This window comes from Archocentrus centrarchus, chromosome 24 (assembly GCF_007364275.1).
Source record: "Archocentrus centrarchus isolate MPI-CPG fArcCen1 chromosome 24, fArcCen1, whole genome shotgun sequence".
Lineage (NCBI taxonomy): Eukaryota > Metazoa > Chordata > Actinopteri > Cichliformes > Cichlidae > Archocentrus > Archocentrus centrarchus.
Genome location: NC_044369.1, coordinates 11,921,198 through 11,940,463, shown reverse-complemented (window position 1 = coordinate 11,940,463; position 19,266 = coordinate 11,921,198). Strand labels below are relative to the sequence as shown.

Sequence of the window (19,266 nt, the reverse complement as noted above, 5' to 3'; positions counted from 1 at the left end):
CATTAGCTTAAGTGACTGGCTGTAAATCCTGATTCTGCAATGAGAGGCAGCGGCGAGGAGGGACTGAGGATGGTGCACCTGTGCTCTGCTGAAATTCATTAGTCTCCCCATGCCAAATAAGTACTTTGAAAACTCTTATCTCCTTCCACTGTTATGCAATTTTCAGATTTTCTTTCACATGATAATTACAGGAATTGGGTTATGAGACAATCAATCTCGGGATGCGGCAAAAGCCTTCGGTGCTGGTTTTCTATCATGCAACAATCCTTACACAAATTGAGAATCTGAGCTAATTTTAGCTCAGGATTAGTGTTTCCTTAGAAAAAAATTCAACAGCCTGTAATTTCCCAGATGTCTCCTCTCTGTTTTCCCCCATCTATCCATTGAATATAAGCAAATAGTTGAAGGCATTCTTTCATAATGACACTGCTATTTTGAAACCAAATCTTATTTGGATACATTTTTCACTTTCAGATAGTCTGGAGTTGTTCAGACCAAACCTCTTTGGTCCATTGTTTTCCAAGGAATGTGGCTGCACCTTTCCTCTGCCAGCCACTATAATCCATATAAACTGAGCGAACGGCCCTGCTGGCTTCCCCTGCGTGCCAACACAAGCCGTGGAGATATCCTGTCTCATGATAACTTTGTCACTGTTGGTGGCTTTCTAAAGATGATTTTGTCATGTGCAATTCTTCACTGTCTCACATGGTGCTAGGACTGCTGGCCTTGCTGCCTCCAGCTCCCGTGTGTGCCGTTGACGAGTGCCACTGTCACTCTGGTCATCCCCGAGTCTCGACAGGCCACATGCTCTTTGTGACAGCTCCAAACAAGCCTGCAGCTCAACCTCAGTGCTCACGTGAGCACATACTGCCCTGCTTATCTACGATGAATGATTAATCAGTCCATTTATTCATTTTTTTTATTTACAGGTGTACATCAAAATGTTAAATCAAAAGTAAAAACCTTTCCTGATTTAAATTTGGCCACTAACTCTTTTCCTTTCATGGTCATCTCCCCAAGGAGCTCTGCAGCACTTCCAATCCTCCTATTTTTAGATCCCGCTTTGGGAGTCGCAAATGTGACAACTGCACGTGCATATTTGCAATACGTACATCCATTGTGTCAAAATAATGACCTTTCAACTTAGTAAATTATATTTTGAGGAAAGAGAATGAAGACTCATGAAGCAAAGTCTTGTGAGTAGGCCTAATCAAAAAACTCCTGACTTTTCAAAGTGCTCTGAGTGAGCACACAGTGACACGATGACACTCACATGGAACAGCTGAGGTCATTCGCATGGTCTCTCTCAGGAAGATATAATAGAACCCCACAGTCACAGTCTCACCTACAGGGATGCATTTTAACTTGCACAATCCCATGAATGTTGAAAAAAACAATAAGCATGCTCCTGGCCACGGCTGTGACCTGATATGCCTTTGTCAGGCTTGGGCATTGCAGACTCTTCCGCTGAAGACTGCTGGTTGGTCTCTGGGTCCAAGCTGGGACCCTGTTTTCATCACTAGGGCTTTTCCTAGTAGACCACCTTTGAAAGTCGGATCCACTTGCATTCACTAGAAGTTTGGAGAAGGCGCAGATGCACACATGCTATACTGCAGCACTTTGAAGTGGGTAGTGGCTGCATTTAAATCACAAAGCCTTGTATGCCTCTAACATTTGAAAGCAAGAGACACACTCAGGGATTTCACCCTGACATCTTTATTCGCACTGTGACTGATTGTGTTAACTTTTAATGACCTATTCTTTTTCTTCTTCTTTTCTCCTCTACTAGCAGTGTGCAGAATGTTTAGTCAGAGTTTTAATACCGTCTGATGCAGTGCCTGAGGGGACAGTAATAAATAATTTGAAATGCAGAAGTAAGTTTGGGCTGGACCTTCTGAAATGAAAGTTATAATGAAAAATATTTCCTCTCAAGGTTATGACTTTAATATCTAATATTAATAATAATATAAAAATAATAATATAGTATAAAAAAGTAACACTTTAACATTCACAAGCCTGAGTGGAAGTAGGGGGCGGGTGGGTGGGGGACTGACCATATGTATATTTGATTAGCAGCATTTGTAGTCAGTAGTCAGTTATGATAAAGGCAAATGTACATGGCCATTTACAGTACTGTGCAAAAGTCTCATTTCTTTACATTTTACTATGAAAATAGGGGATAGGTGCAGTGATTTTTTTTAAACGTATAATCATACATGGAAATCCAGTATATGAGCCAAAAACAGAATTTGTACAATTCTAATGAGCTTGAAAGTCAATATTTGGTATGAACACCTTTATTCTTCAACACAGCCTGAACTCTTTTAGGCAGTTTTCTTCTATTTTCTTTAAGTAGTCTCCAGGAATGGTTCTCCAGGAAGAACATTTAAAGCTCTTCTTTGGATGTTGGCTGCCTTTTGCAATCATTGTCCTGCTGAAAATGAAGCTGTTCAATCAGAAACTTTCCACATGGTGTTTCATGGTGAATCAAAATCTGACCGTACTTTTCAACATTCATAATTCCATCAATTTTGATAAGATCCCAAACAACACTGGCTGAAATGCAACCCCAAACCATGACAGAGCCTCCCCTGTGCTTTACAGATGACTGTAGACACTCATCGCTGTACCTCTTCCTAACCTCCTCTGTACATACTGACAACAATTTGACACAAAAAAAAAAGAAATTTGAATTCATCACTCCTTGTTCTTGTCTAATATGGGATAGCTCAGCCTTTTCTCCCTTTTTCCCTTCCTTAAGAATAGCTTTTTGACAGCCACCCTTCCACTGATCATTATTTCTGATGAGATGTGAACAGAAAATGGATAAACTGAAGGGCATTTTTCATAGATTCAACTAAAGAAATGGGAGCAAATTGTGTTTCTCTTACGAGCTGCTAACAACAAAGTGCCCAAACATGCAATTTAAAATTGGTTCTTTGCTAAATTGTCTGTTATGTGTAGACACAACACCGGTTCATCCCTTGAGTTGGACGGCTTCTTATGCTTGAATGTTTCATAAATCAGTGTTAGGTGGTTTAACAAACAAAAAAAAATATTCCTCTGAAAAAGGTCAGCTACAAAGACTGGACTGAAGATGAGTGAAAAAGCAGCCAATGTCCAACAATCCTTTGAAACATCTTCATAAAACCTGGAGAACTACTGCTCAAGGCCACGTTACAAATCACAGAAAAGTCTGTCTCCTTAGAAGCAAAATCTAAAGGAATGAGAGGTGGCTCGAGACTTTTGCATGTTCTGTGTTTTACGTGTTAGTGAAAAGAATGATTTAAATTTCCTCAAAGGAATGGAGTGTGATTGAAATAGAAAGTTAAAAGGTAAACAATTTAAGTTGTGCCCTTTAAATGTTTTATAAAGCAGCAACTAGTTTGCTCTGTAATGGATAAATGTTAGCTCAACCAGAGCAATAAAAATGGCTCTAATAGGTAACCTTACAAGCTCAAAGTAATCAAAAGATTAACATAATAGGAGGCTGAAATAAAGAGCTAAATGTAGCGAATAAATAGCTGGTCAGATAACATGGATAAACAGCTGAAATACCTGAAAGTACTGATTAAATGTTTGAAATCATTAGTTCAAATGATTAAACTGTTTAAATAGATTGCTAAAAGTAATGGCTGAAAGCAAATAACAGTCCCGGATAACAGCTGGAAAAATTATTGCAGGCCTAATGGATAAACTGCTGAAGGAGCTAAAAGTGAATTATTTTAGCTGTGCCAACTGTTTTATGATTAAAACACTGGGATAAAAAACCTAAATGATGGAATAATTGTGCAGGTTGCGCTACACCAGGAATGCTAATTTTATCCAAGTTTAAAAGCTTCCTTCAACAGTTATTAAGCTCATAATTAAGGTCATCAGTTGTCCAGAGAATCGGTCTCTCGTTTAGAAAGGGCTGCGCTCATCGGTCATTTCTCTGTCGTTGGAAAATGTGACAAATTTCTTTGTGGGGCTGAGATTAAAAATAGGCAAAGCCACAAAGAAGTGAAATGTCCTTGCGCTTGGTGAGCAGGTCAGGTTTTTCCTTCCACTGAGAGATACATCAGTTGTAACGACTCTCATTTTGGCAGCACAAATGGGAAAGCTTTAAACAGATTTGGCACCAGACAGACAGATGGCTCAACCGCACGGATCAGCGCAACAATAAAACCACAGCCTAAAGAATTAAATCAACCCAGGAGCAATTACATTCAAACTATTGGTCAACCCATCCCACTGGCCGAGCCCGTTGTTATCGGGGACGTCATCTCTCAGCTCCCGCGTGCAACAGGTCCTCGTGCTGGAAACGTATTTCACAGTGTAATGATGTTGCATGCGAGGGAGTCATATCCTGCTGGACAATAATGGTGAGAAGATGATGTTATGAGACAAAAGGTTGACAATTAACCTGGAAATACATCCTGAAATTTGTGAGCTCCATGCTGCGTATGGATGCGGAATCTCTCTGTGAGTCAGGCCATAAAGTAGGTCGTGGTGGTGGTGAGCACTTGCGTACACATCTCACTGACAGTATGTTTATACAGTAAGTGCTTTATCAGCTGCTCTCTGTTTTCTGGGGGATAAATTCATGGAAAAAATTTCTCCTGCATTTTGATATTCTCTGTACCATAGAGCTGCTTATTTATAGTCTTTTGGGGGGCTATGTCTGTTAAAATTTTCAATGCTTCTGTAGGGTCTCTATAATTTGTGGGGCAAGAAGTGGTGTCATATAAACAAACAAGAAAAAAAATAACAGTATGTTCAAACTACCCTATGATGTCCTGTTTATTTGATCTGGAAAATGTTGGGTCCTAATTAGGTGCAAATGTACTCATTAGTTGAAGCCACTCTGCGGACACCGATTGTCAATGAATTATTCAAGCTCTCTCTCCTGTACTCGACATCAATACTCGGCCTTTCCCTCCACACCGCTGTGCATTCTCATCTCCAATTGCATACTGCCACTGTGAAATGAAGGGTTTTTGAATTCATCAGAAGAGCTGCTCAGAGAATACAAATCATTCATATCTTTCCTGCCTCCAGCCTTCTCTTCTCAGACCCCTGTCCTCTGCACTGCAGATTTAATTAGTTCTGCCCCAGTAACCCTGCTTCTTTCTCCCTCCTTCCCTCAGGTTATGGCCATGCAGCCCCCAGCACAGATGGAGGGAAGGTGTTCTGCATGCTTTACGCCCTCCTGGGCATCCCTCTCACCTTGGTCATGTTCCAGAGCGTGGGTGAGCGGATCAACACCTTTGTCAGGTACCTGCTTCACCGCCTGAAGAAGTGCCTTGGAATGAGGCGCACCGAGGTATCCATGGTCAACATGGTGACCATCGGTTTCATATCCTGCATGAGTACATTATGCGTAGGTGCTCTGGCCTTCTCCCACTTTGAAGGGTGGAGTTTCTTTCATGCCTACTACTACTGCTTCATCACGCTCACTACCATCGGCTTTGGGGACTACGTGGCGCTGCAGAATGAGCACGCCCTGCAGAGGAAGCCGGAGTATGTGGCCTTCAGCTTCATCTACATCCTGACGGGTCTGGCTGTGATTGGAGCATTCCTCAACTTAGCAGTGCTGCGCTTCATGACCATGAACGCTGAGGACGAGAAGAGGGATGCTGAACAGAGGGCTCTCCTCGCACATAACGGTCAGGCAGGTGGACACATCAGCTGCTCCATAGACCCAGCCTCTCCCTCCTCCACGCATTCTGGGTGCGGCGGAGGGAGTGCAGTGGGAGGAAGTGGGGGAGGAGGAGCGGCAAGCCGGGGTCTGCGTAATGTTTATGCTGAGGTGCTCCACTTCCAGTCCATGTGCTCCTGTCTTTGGTACAAAAGTAGAGAGAAGCTGCAGTACTCCATACCCATGATCATCCCCCGTGACCTCTCCACATCAGACACCTACATGGAGCAGGGAGAGGCCTTTTCCAATCCCCTACACTCTAACGGGTGTGTGTGCAATCTGCAACACCACTCAGGAATCAGCTCAGTGTCCACGGGTTTGCACAGCATCAACACCTATAGAAGACTCAATAAACGCAGATGTTCCATCTAGAAACCCAAAGGACTTTGTGCATTTCGATGAAGTCCCACTCGAAGTGAGGAAGAGCCCTCCTACTGTGGTACAAGATTAGCTGTGGACACCAAGGGAACTCTACTCGAATTCTGAAGTGATGCAGACATTTGCTTCTTTGTGGCACTGAGACGGATGCATCCTTCAGATTCCAGCCATGTATTTAACTTCCATTAATTAAGCACAAACCATTTAGCGCCAGCATTGGTACTGATGTTACAGAGAAATGACGCTAATGGTTGTTTTAGAAGCAGTCGTTGCTCAATCTCTAAGACTATCGCAGTTGAAAGCATGCATCTTTCTGCATCTCTGGATATTGAGTATCTTAATATTAAACTCAGTATTTTCTGTGTTCATGAGGTAGAATTATATGCTCTAATATGAAAAGGGACAAAATACACTGTGAGATACACTTCTAAGAGGGATTGGGGTGTACTAACTGTATAAAATCCCTGCCAAGATATATTTTATTTGAAAAAATATATCCACAATCGTTGGTTGTGGGAAGTATGATGAAGTCAGTAAAATCAAAACTTGTATATATTCGGACACTTCACTAATAGATGTTATGGAGGGAAAACCTATTTTTTCAGTGAACATTTAAAAAAAAAAAAAAAAATCACTGTCTTCTCCTGTGTGTCTACAATTCAATTTTAAACCAGACTTTCTGCTAGGCTATTTTTTTCCCCATCCATGAGATTAAACCACCATGTAGGTGCTTAAATGACTGAGAATGATTGAGCAGGTTTGCTGCAGAACATTTTAGAGGATCAAACCTGTGATAGTGTCTTCAACCACTAAGGCCTCCCTCCTGCCCTATTTACACAAAGTTTCTTCTTGTGCATCAAACTATCTTACGTACATGTTGCTCGTCATATAGAACAACTATATTCTCATGGTTTAAATTAGAGCATCTGAGCTCACTTGTGTGTAGTAGAAAGTCATTATTCACTGCTGCACCTTAGAGGACTGTCGTACAGGCTTTCGTACACTGGAACTCAGTGAGCCATTTTTTTTTTTTTTAATGGAGTCACATTTTGTTGACGATACACCCCAATTAACTCCCCCTGCATTACCGCACAGAGCCGTTTGATTCAGTAATGATGACTGAGAATATCAGGAGTCCATCTCACTTACTGATGACCTCACATTTTGCACCTCATGCACTTATGGGGTCTTTACTCCAGCCCCGTCTAAACTCACTTGACTCGGCTAGTCGAGGTCTTTATGCAGTGCTCACTTTGGCTTCAGTCCTCTGAAGGAGTTTTCTTACATAATCTTCAGCTTATTATATTTTAGTTTAGTGGTTTTACTTTGCAGAGTGTCATTAGTGTCATATTTTTATTCTTTTTTTTTTTTTTTACTGGAATGTTCTCATTAACTGCAATATGCCTATTAACATTGTTCAGCATCTCTTGTTAACTGAGTGATGAACAGTCAGCTTTGTGTGTGACTATACATTATGTTTTTTTCTTTAACTATAATAAAAAATGATTGAATTAACATGCTTTTATTTATTAGTCTCACAAAGTGTAATGAATGTGGTCTTGCTGCTATTTGTGTGATATTATATTATTTCAATATGCACATTGTTATTTGTGTATTCATCAATAAAACCACAGTCACACAGGCCTAGACACCAGTTGGCAACCCCCTTGTAACCAACAGCTTCTAGGGAAAAATATGTAATTCCAGCCTTCCAAGTTGTTCCAGGCTGTCAAAAGGTGAACTCAGTTGCAAAGAGGGTGCTGCAGCAAAAATTCCTGTTCTAATTGCTTTGGTTATCAGCAGATTGACGCAGTCACCCATGGCTTGTGTGGAAGATGCTGACTTGTCCGCAAACACTCTGCAACTACTGCTCAGCTGTACTAAAACTTGAAAAAAGGAATGAGAGACCTTTTGTTTTCAAAGCTGCTCCTTACCACTGCAACTGACACATTTCAAAAGGTACGGCTTTTACTTGGAAGGGGAGCAATCTCCATTTTCACATTATTATCTAGTGGGTGCCAAGAGGTTATTGACCAAGGCCTGAGACCTAAGGTAACGCAGTTGTTGACTAACTTTATTTGTTGAGATATCATGAAAACCAGCAACAACAACAACAAAAAATACATGAAAAATCAAGAGAAAGCAAATTAGGCCTTTTTAAGTAATTAAAAAAATTTTTTTTATTCTAAATAAACATAAAGGCATGGGGAACATTGCCCCACCACATGGAAATGTGCTAAGAAAGGATGTGAAATAATAGTTCTAGCACATAAACAGAAATGTAAACAATTCAGGATTTTAAATAGTTAAAAATATGTGAATATTTTATGAATGAGGAAATGCATTCAAAACATTGTTTTTTTAGAAATAAAGGATGGCGGTCTGTGTAAACATTACCTTTGTTTGTTTATAGGAAAACTCCTGCAGTGATGTTAAATAATTTATCATTTTGGATGATTTGTCTAAATTAAAAACAACCTAACCCTTTCCACACTGTGGGTCCCTATCCTGTGATCACACCGCATCTGCTTATGGTTCTTCCAGTAAAAAGGCTGCCCTGTAACAGAAGTTGCTTTTCTTTGCTGTTGCATCAAGTTTTATAACGTTGCTTAGAAATAGGTTGATACCATCACTGCACACAGACTTGTTGTTATAAGCACAATAAGCTCTCATTTATTTTGAATGAAATCTGCAAAAAAAAAGATAAATAAATATAATAATATTAAACCATTTTTTTAAATAAAAGAAAATATTGCTGCTATAATCACTCAGTTTCTACAGCTAAAGATCATCTTTCAGTGTAGAAAGGTTCACAGTAAAGGTTTAATTCAGCCAATGTTTTTCTGCATTTATTCATCATTCAGTGTGGTGTTTATTGCAGAGGAAGTCACTCTTCATCACTTGTACCTTCCATGAATTTAATAATAAATGAGATGCCTTCAACAGTCACAGTGCAGATATTCATTCAGCTGAAAACTCCTAACAGAACAACAGCATATCAGCCATTTTTTTAAAAACCAAAGAGAAACTATTTGACATATTAAAGTTGATCCACTGCACAATAGCTTTAATATAAGATGCATTCAGTGCATCCTAAATGCACTGTATTAGCTTTAGAAAACAGACCTTTAGTTCCCTTTGAGGTTAAAGAAATCATCATTACTATCTTAATTTGTTTTCCATCATTTTTGGGTTGTCAGATGTATTCTTGCTTTTGTTTCTACTTCCTGTTTTCTCTCCATTTTGGTTTTAAGAGTATTCAGAAAATAAGACAGTAAATCCTATTTTTTAGACACCCTGTGTAAATAAAGCCTTACATTTTTAAGCAAATCCATTGTGTTTTATGGATAACAAACCCTCCATGTGACCCATGATATTATTGCAACAACTCTCTGAATCTGTATTTGACTGCCACCAGTCCTGTCATCACGACTAACTTTTCAGCGATGCAGGCTTCAGTGACATGTTACGTAACCAAAGTTAGGATGAGGTGACTTGGAATTTATTCATCCGTTTTGAAAATTATTATATAACTGCCACAGTCACACCTTCACAGCTGCAAACCGTAAACTCTTCCGCTCCACTTCCAAGGAGAGAGTGCCCACATGATCAGCTGAGATCTTTTTTATCGTTCATTACTTTCTATCCTTTAACCTTGCAAGGACTGACCTGCAGCACCACACTCAGCACCACTCTGCAGTTCTGTGGTTCCTCCGTACCTCGTGTTTTTGTTCACATCACCTGTTGCTCTGCTTTATGTGACAACAGCATAAAAGCCAAGAAGCTGCAGGTAACTCAGAGATGCAGAAATGTTCTTGTCTTTGTTACATCCCATTCCAAAAACTGTAAAGCGTACATAAAGGCTTAATGTTATTATGCTGTTTTCAGGTCCTGATTTTTGGGTTCCTCTCTTCCCTCCTACTGGCCCCTGAAGTTTCCACCTTGCATATCATTGGCTGAGGTCTGAGTTCTACAGCCATAGGATGCCATTCAGGCCCTACAGTATATATGTTGACTGAAGGTGCACTTCAGAGCCTTTGGCCATTTTGGTTGTCAGAACACTGTGTACTTTGAGAATGTGCTGTTAGTCTTTGCTTTATTTTTTTGGAAAGTTTTCTTATGTTCCTCCTTAACCTGTTATTGCTTGTTGTCCTTGGTTGATTTATTCTTTGTTTCATTATCTTGTTACATTGACCAGAGGAAGTTTGTAGTGGAGAGTTGCCATTTCCTATTGATATTCACCTTTTTCTTCTGCTTTTTCACTGGTTTGTTAGGGAGTTGAGATGTAAGTTTGTAATGTTTCTCTTGACTAAGTTAGCTAGTTAATGGGTTTTTTCTTTTGGGTTGGGGCTGTTTTGTTTGTTGTATTGGTCTTGGCTCTCCCTAAAGGTAATTTATGTGCCATTTTTAACATACTAGCAATAAATAACTTCAAATTGACCCAAACAACCCTCCTCACATTTCTCCATCCAGTATTATGTTACTCTCCTCACCCCTAGACCAACTTGGGAATGTAACAGTCTTAAAGACACAAGTAATACAATTATGTAATTAAAAAAAAAAAGTGTGTAAATTGAAACAATCTAAATGATAAATGGTAATTAGTGTTAATGTCTTCTTGTAATTCTTCTGGCTGCTCCCTTTAGGGGTCACTACAGTGGATCATCTGCCTCCGTCTCTCAACGCTCCCTGGGTCTTGGACCCAGGATTTTGGGTTCTCTGTGGGTTTTGTGATTCCTTGTGGTTTTGAGAATCTCTCGTTTTTAAGTTTGACCCTTTTGTAATATTAGTTAGGTTGTTATTTACTATGGTAAAATGGACTGGTTCTTATATAGTGCTGTTCTACTTTGAGCATTCAAAGCACAACATGCCTCATTCACCCATATTCATGCAAGAACTTATTTCTGTGCTTAAGTGCTTTCTATCTAACATTTCACATGCATTCATGCTCTAATGGTTGCATTGGAGAGCAACTTGGGGTTCAGTATCTTGCCCAAGGATACTTTGGCATCCAGACTGGAGCAGCCAGAGATCGAACTGCCAACCTTCCGATTAGTAGGTGACCTCCTCTACCTCCTGAGCTACAGCCTCCACTATATGCTCTGTTTATATTCTAGTTCATCTTCCTGGTTATGTAACTTTTAGTTATCTTTTGTGATCCATTTCCCCAGTAGGGCCCCCATGTTTTTCTGGCCCCTGTCTTGTCTCCCTGATGGTCTGGTTTCCCCTTTTGTAATCCCATCTTATCTCCATGTTCATCTGTCTCTGTGTCAAGTCTCTGTGTATATAGTCTCTCACTCTCCCCTAGTCCTTTGTCAGATCATCAGTTCACCCCTTTCCTGTGTCTCCCAGTTCCAGCATTTCCTAGCCTGTGTTCTAGTTCTTAGTAAGTTTATAGTTTTCACTTTCCCTTGTGTACCTTATGTTCCACCTTTTCATCAGCCAAAAATAAACGGCCAGCCTTTTGTTATCCCTGCCTGCCTGCAAGCTACACACAGGAGGACCTTTGCCAGGTGGCAGGTTCAAACATTGCTGAGGTGAGAGTGTACTGTTGTGGTGCCCCATGATAAACCCTAACCCATGACCCATAACCTGTATGTTGTCAGAGCGTAGACATGACTATTGAAGTGTGTGTGTTAGGTGTATGGGGATTTAATTAATACTGAGTTGAATGACTGTACCAGCTACTGCATGCCTTGTGGCTCAGTCACACTAGAGTAAAAATAAGATGGCAGCCTCCTTGCATCTAGTAAGATCAGGCGGTTGCCTGGTGATTGCATTAAATTTTTTTGCTTTTTATGCCAAGTAGTACAAGTAGTTGCGGTGACCAGCCGGTCACCCAGAGGCTGGGGATGCAACACTCTCATCTTCTTGGCGTCCATTTTAATAGCAAGGCAATAGCACAGGTCACATGTAAGAGGCAAAACCATAATTTATGACCTAAGACAGCTTGTGAAACATCTTCGTACATCTTGTTGAATTCAGCTCATCCACAAAGAACAGTAAACCTCAGAGCAGCAGCAGCAGCACATGTCAGCTGGTCACAGCCAGCACACAAAGATAATCTACTGGAGCTCACAATAGAAATTATTAAGAGTTGTGATTCTTTTCCCCACGCTGAGCCACTACAACCGATCTTAATCGCCCACCTGCTGAATCCCACTGTAACCCCTGACTGTACTCATTTTTCAGTTTAGGTGATGAGACAGAGTCACCCTGTATGATGTAGGTAACAGCAAAAAAAGCTTTTTAAAAATTCTCTTTCATTTTCTCTGCTCATGTTCTACATAACAGTGTTCAAGTACATTCATTAGAATTAAAATTTAGATATAAAGTTTATATTCTTATTTAATAATATTATTTTATTATTATATTAATATAATACAAGGTTCAGTTAGCTTTGCACAAAATTAGCTGATAGAAACATCCTCTAAAGAGCTACTTTTATTTTCTTACTTAAGAACCTTTCAGAGACCATACTTTTTCACTTTTACTCGAGTAAAGAAGTTGAATCAGTAGTTCAACTTTTACCAGAATATTTTTTTTAACTCAAATACTTCTACTTCTACTTAAGTACAGAATGTACTTTTCCACCTCTGATTAAATCACAGACTGATAGCTGACTGACTCCACCTTATTGCTCTTTTATCATAGTAATGGCACACCAAAGTTGCTTTAAAGATGGCAGATAACTGCAAGGGGTCGCACACCTGGTCCTCATCGTTGTAGCAAACATTTCAAGGACAGTGAGTTTGCAAGTTCATTGCACATGGCGATGATAATTTTGTTCATGCTGTGGTCTCCAACCACCATATTTCCTAATGTGACTGTAGCATTGGTGAGGAGCTCAGCTGGCCTTTCACAGTAGCTTGATTCATTTTTCACAGTGCTGCATGGTTGGGTTCATCATTGCTTTTAGTTCTTGAAGATGACCATCAGAAAATAAGCCAAAGGGGGGGGGAGAAAAAAAAAACAAACTCTCATTAGTAACCAATCATCTTCCATTTACTCATTTCTCATTCTCCTCTCTCATTCTTTACTGGCATCTGCTGCCTCACTGAGTCATTTCAGATAACTCCAGCCATCTTCACTTTTCCCCGGAAAGTGATCACTTATGTTAATGATAGTATCCTATTATATACAGTATGGCTAAACTTTCTAACCAATCTTTCATAGAAACTAAATTACAGTCAAATTATGTACAGTTTTTTTTTAACCATTATTACAGTTAGGAGAGAGAAAACATGATTGTTTTCTTTTTTTTTCATTTATAGGGATCACAAACAAGATTGTATCAAAGACTTGGAAATACTGAGGTTAAGAGATCAGTCCCCCAGGACAACCCGGCCTCCAAAGCAAGTTTTCAGCTAGACTGTAAAATATTCTTTTTCCACATTGCTTCATTACATAAATCTGACAGAAATATGCATAGGGATGTTTTTGACCTTTACAATGTTAAATGAAAAGAAAAAAAAAAGTGTCACAAATTTTCAAAATCCCACTTTGTGTGATGTTTGTGGTAATTACCAAAAGCAATACTGACAAGATTATGTCCACTGAGTGCTCAGTGATTCACATTTTTATTATGTATTTAATCACTGATGCATTCTGCACTATTTAGTGAAATGGAACGATGCCATTCAGAGGTACAAAAAACCCCACAAAACCCAAGGAGCATTTTTAGGAACGTGGACTCAATCAATGAAAACTACAGAAAATGACAGGAAGCATCCACAGATTTGAGTTTGACTGAGGACACAAATACCATCTGACAGGCTGCAGTTCTTCATGGTTGGATGGCCAAGCTTCACAAAAATAACTCGAAGGTTTCAATCCGAGGTGATGCTTGCATTGAACCTGTGCTTCTGTGTTGTGTGAGCATGACAAACAGGCGTACCTTTCTTACCTCAGATAACATTAAGTCACTTTGATGTGACCAACACGTTAAAATGATAGGCAATATAGGTGGGCTAAATATGTTGCAGGTTAATTAGACAGTATTTCCAGTACGGCCCATTCTACAAAGCTGCTGCACATGGAACTCAAGACGATATACAGTCAGTACAAAATCCTTGTGACTGAGTAATTGGCATGCTGTGAAATCAAGGCACTGATTTTTTGAAAGGGGCTGTCAGCAGAAGAAACACCATCAAACTGACGCCATTTTTCAAAACATTTGAAGGCATTTATACCTGAAAATTGGTCACTTATCATTTCCTCATCCAGCATTTGTAAAAATGCAATTTCACATTGGCGCCTCCTCCTTCACTTTCCTCACAATTTCACTGTCACTATTGTCTCCTGAGATTGGCGACTTGTGGAATAAACTACCATTATTCCTCAGAATAATATCTGAATGAATCCTTTTCAGGCACAGCAGAGCAGAGCCACAGAAATAAATGAAAATGAAGAGGGTGTATGTCCCCCCTCTAAATGTCTAGCATTCATTTCTTCTCACATCTTAGTCTCATTGCATTGCACAAGGCCAACTCATTTTTCACAGGAAGCTGAAAATGCGTCTGTCTGCCAGGACCTTTATCTCACGAGCGGAAAATGCCATTAATGGCTTGCTTCGCTCCATGCTGTTAATCACATAGAGGGGAAGTGTCTTTTTATCTGCAGAAAACCATCTCTTTTAGAAAAAACGCAAGTTGTTGTGCCTTACTAACTGACATGTCAGCATTACAGACTGAAGTCACTTTCCTGTCCTGTTTAGTCGGCATGTGCTATTTAAGCTTTTAAACACAGCAAATTAAACACAATTAAAATGCAAGCAAACAAATAAACAAACAAGGTGTCAGCCATCAAACAGTCCATGACACTCAACCCCTGTCATTGAATTCCTCTGTAATTTATATTTCTTCTCACTGTCCACATCATTTCACAATTAGATTTGTAAAATGTAGAACAGAAGTGTTATCAACAATGCTGATATGATTGCATTATTATTTATGTTTTTAAGCTCATTACTGGCCAGTCAGTTGTTGATGTTCCATAGATTATTTCCATGATGCCATCTAGGTTCCACACTGTAAATGGGCTGGTACTTAAATGGTGCATTTCTACTCTATTTGAGCACTCATAGCACTTTCTACTACCACTGGCAGCTATACATATATGGCACATATATGTATAGACGACAGTGAGCTGTGGCTAAAAGGAATCTAAGATGGACCTGGTATTGATACTTTTTTGTGCTCAAACAGTTGTTTGTTTAACAGTTTATTGACCCCCCCCCACACACACACACACACACACACCCCAAGGCCATTAAAAAGCAGGTTTAAAGGGACGCCATAGGAAGTTTTCTGCTCATCACACATCCCTTTTTTGCGGTTGGATCCAGGCTCTGGCTGCCTAGTTAACCCTCTAATGTATTTACCACCCTATCACGTGTAAAAAAGCAGTATCCTTTACTCTCATTGGTAGTCACTTCAGTCACTCACCGGAAGTTTAACTTTGAGTCACCAGCACTTATTCTACCCATCGATCCTTGAATGTCATTGACTATCTGTGCTTGCCATGTCACTGCAAATCACTTCCTGTGTGGATGCCACTTAAGACACTTACGCATTGGCTTCACTTTTCAGACCTGAAAGTTACATCCATCTTTTATATTGTTTATGGATATAATATGCTAATTGCTGTAGAGATTCTGGTAGGCAGGGGGATGAATCCAGCCAGGCTGCTTTCTCCTGTTCCCAGCTTAAGCTAAGCAGCTAATGTGTGTAGTTTCTCTCTAACTCCTATAGAGCTAATATACCTTCTCCCAAAAATGATTTCTTAAGCAAAACACGAATGACATCCACAAGACACCCGATTACATTCTTGTAAACTGAACAAAATATTCTGCATTGTTTATTCATAACAGAAGGTTTAGCTTAATTGCCCTGTCGCTCTTCAGGCTGTTTGTTATTGCCGGCTTATTGATTGCTGATAGCAGCTGTGACAGTTAGCTGATGATGACACTGCTAACATCATTACTTTAAACAGGCTGATGTTTAATTTAATACAACGCTGGCTCTTGTTAATATTAAATACTATTCTAATCACAGAAATCAAAGAGAATAAAACTCATATTGGCACCAGTTCCCGTTATTATTTCAGTTAAGATTCCAAAGCTTCTTTAAAGTGATTTTTTTAATGTAAAACAACCCCTTTTACCCTTTGTCATCACAACAAATGCTCTAAATAACCTCTTTGTCATTTGACTCTTTGTATTTGATTTAGTTTAGATTGCTTTGCTGCCAAGGTCAAGATAAATTACATAATATACCAGTTTAGGGTGTTAAATGGGATTTTTTTTTCCTTTTTTTTATTATTATAATGAGACAAAAAAAACAAGGCAGAATTTGCAAATCTTTTCTCAGTGGGAGGCATTTAAAGCTCATGATTGCACAAAGACTGAGAGCATCTCCATTCCTCCCACTAACACCTGGAGCTTTTCTGTCTCTGTCAGCTCATGAAATGATGACATGCTCATCATTATTGAGAGTAAAATAAGCAGATAACTCTGCCTTGCTCTTGCTCCTTCCTCCTTTCCTGATGGATCCTTGTGTTCTTGGTAAGTTAATCATGGTAGGAATCCATGCCCAGATGTGCTTGTGCTACCTATGTCAAAATCAGCCACAGGTAATCACCACAAAATGAAAGAATTTACTGCTATACCTTAAAAGAAAAGAACAGAAAAGAAAAGAAAAGAAAAAAAAAAAAAAAAAGAACTTGTCCACTGAAGTCAGAACATATTGGCCCAATTTCATGTTCATTTTACACCTGAATCAGCAGGACGGCAGGGCTGGTTTTCAAGCGGCTGGCTTCCACATTTCAGATTGGCTGTAATGTGATTATTAGGTAAAGAGAAAATGGCATTCAGCTACAGGGATGCTAGGAAAGATCACATCTAATGTGAAGGTCTAACATTAGTGCTGTTACATAACTGTGACCCCCGGCTCTGCCGCTGCTCACTCTGGTACAGTCAACCCCAACCCCCAACCTTCCCATCTTTGCTGAAATCATTCTGCTTGCATGGCTTTAGACATGACCCCAGCTTTCTGTCCAGACAAGCTCTTGGCACTCACTGGGACGTTCCTCTGTTTGGTTGATGCTGCAGCTGAAATGAGAACAAGTAGGAACATCGCACTGAGAGCCATATTACTGATTTCACTGCAATGAAACCATAAAGCTGTCAATCTGATGCACCACACTCTCCTCACCCATGAACAAGACCCTGAGGCACTTAAACTCCTTCCACCTTTTCCAAGTGAGAACCATGGCCTTGAACTTGGAGGTGCTAATTCTCTTTCCTGCTGTTTCACATTCAGCTGCATACCACCCCAGTGTGACCTGGAGGTCACCACCTGATGAAGCTGACAGAACCAAATCGTGTGCAAAAAGCAAAGATGAGAGCCTTCACCACCTGGCTGTGCCTAGAAATTCTGTCCATAAAAATTATGATCAGAATTAGTGATAAAAGGCAGCCCTGGTGGAGTCCAACACCCACTGGGAAGGAGTCTGTAAGCAATGCGGAACAAGTTTTCACTGCTGTTGTAGAGGAACCAGATGGACCTTAGCAACAGGCAAGGTACCACATATTCCTGGAGCACCTCCCACAGGATTGCCCAAGGGACATGGTTGATTGCCTTCTCTAAGTCCACAAAACACATGTAGACTGGCTCTCAAATTTAAATTCTCTCCATGTTCTTGCATCGGCAGTAGAAGAGGTCTGTGATGTTTGAGCCTGGTGTGGGGTCCAGTGCGTGGCCTAATTTGCCAACAGACACCAGTTTTCTGGTGTCTGTCAAACTTTTTATAACCAAACCACACCTGTGCTACAGAGAACAAGCATTTTCCACAAGGACAGAAAGTACAAGTAATATATTTCCCAGCATGCCCCTTCACTATCAAAACTTGTAAGAAAAGGCACCTATTTAATAGTGTTAAACGAGTGAGTAAATATTTGTTGCTAAAAATCAATTCATAAGAAAAATTTGTATACTGAAAAATTAGGCTTTGGTTCACAAGAACCATGACTTAAACACATAGTGGAACTTTTATGATCTGATCAAATCTTTAACTAAACACATTATACTACCTTCTTCGACACTGTTGGCATACATTGTCGCCTTCAAACACCAAACTACTGCAGAACAGTTAGTTTGTTAGGTAGTTTGCTGTTAGTTTCACCTGCTAGTATTCACCTTGCCATTAGTCCACACAGCTGGTTTCCTCCTGCTGGCTGAAAACTAATTGATGGTCCCAGTCTTTCTGCTGCCCAATTTTATAAGTTAAATACTAAGTTTCACTAAGATACTCACAGTATTAACACACTGATGAAGCAGATGTGTTTGTATGATTGTTTACCTTCTCAGTTTAGCATGTCTGCCTGCTAACTTATCTGTACTCTATAAACACATTGAGGCCATTCAAAGTCCCACACTCAGAATCTTAAACTTAAAGTCCTTAAACCCAGAGCCTAAAATATTTATGGTAAATGAACTAGTTCTTATATCTCACTTTTCTACTCTGTCTGAGCACTCATACAACATGTTTACATTTACCGCATTCACACAAGCACTTCCATGATTAACTAAGCTAAGTGCTTTTTATAATCTAACACTCATACTCCAACGCTTGTGTCAGAGAGCAACTTGGAGTTAAGTATCTTGCCCAAGGATATACTGGCATGCAGCCTGGCGTAGCCAGGAATTGAACTGCTGACTGTCAGATCAGTAGGTGACTTGCTCTACCTCCTGAGCTACAGCCACCCCATTTAAAAACCTCTTTCTTAGCAACAGGTTAAACTGTTATGTTTTACATGCTCCTTGTTCAGTCATCTTTTATTTATAATCTTATTGTGTCCTTCTCTGTATTCTTCCACTGTGTTGGCCAAATAAGATATATCTGCTGTTTCTGGGTCCAAGCTACTCAGTTGGCTCTCATATTTTATGAATGTGCAGGAGTGCTGGGTGCCTTGTTCTTTAATAACAATCCTAAAACACACCAAAGTCTTAAAAATTATTCATTTTAAGTCATTCTAATCCTGTACCTTTTTTTTTTTTTTTTTTAGCACCATGCAGCATACCTTTAGGCTAAGCTTTTAAAACTGCACTGGGCTCAAAAGGTCCAGGTGGCATTTTTGCAAACCCCTTATTTCAAGAAAGAACTCTGAATAGGCAAGAAAAACATATATTTCTAATCTAATATGTAGC

General features: G+C 39.8%; 1 protein-coding gene across 1 annotated transcript in view; it reads left to right on the top strand.

Annotated features, from left to right (window-relative positions):
- kcnk3a (potassium channel, subfamily K, member 3a) overlaps window positions 1-7,521 on the top strand; it is a 39,289-nt gene extending 31,768 nt beyond the window's left edge. Inside the window, exon 2 of the mRNA XM_030721611.1 lies at window positions 5,130-7,521. Coding sequence (XP_030577471.1) covers window positions 5,130-6,052 — 923 coding nt within the window. The 3' untranslated portion in view covers window positions 6,053-7,521. The remainder of the gene's footprint in view (window positions 1-5,129) is intronic.
- The last annotated feature ends 11,745 nt before the right edge of the window (window positions 7,522-19,266 follow it).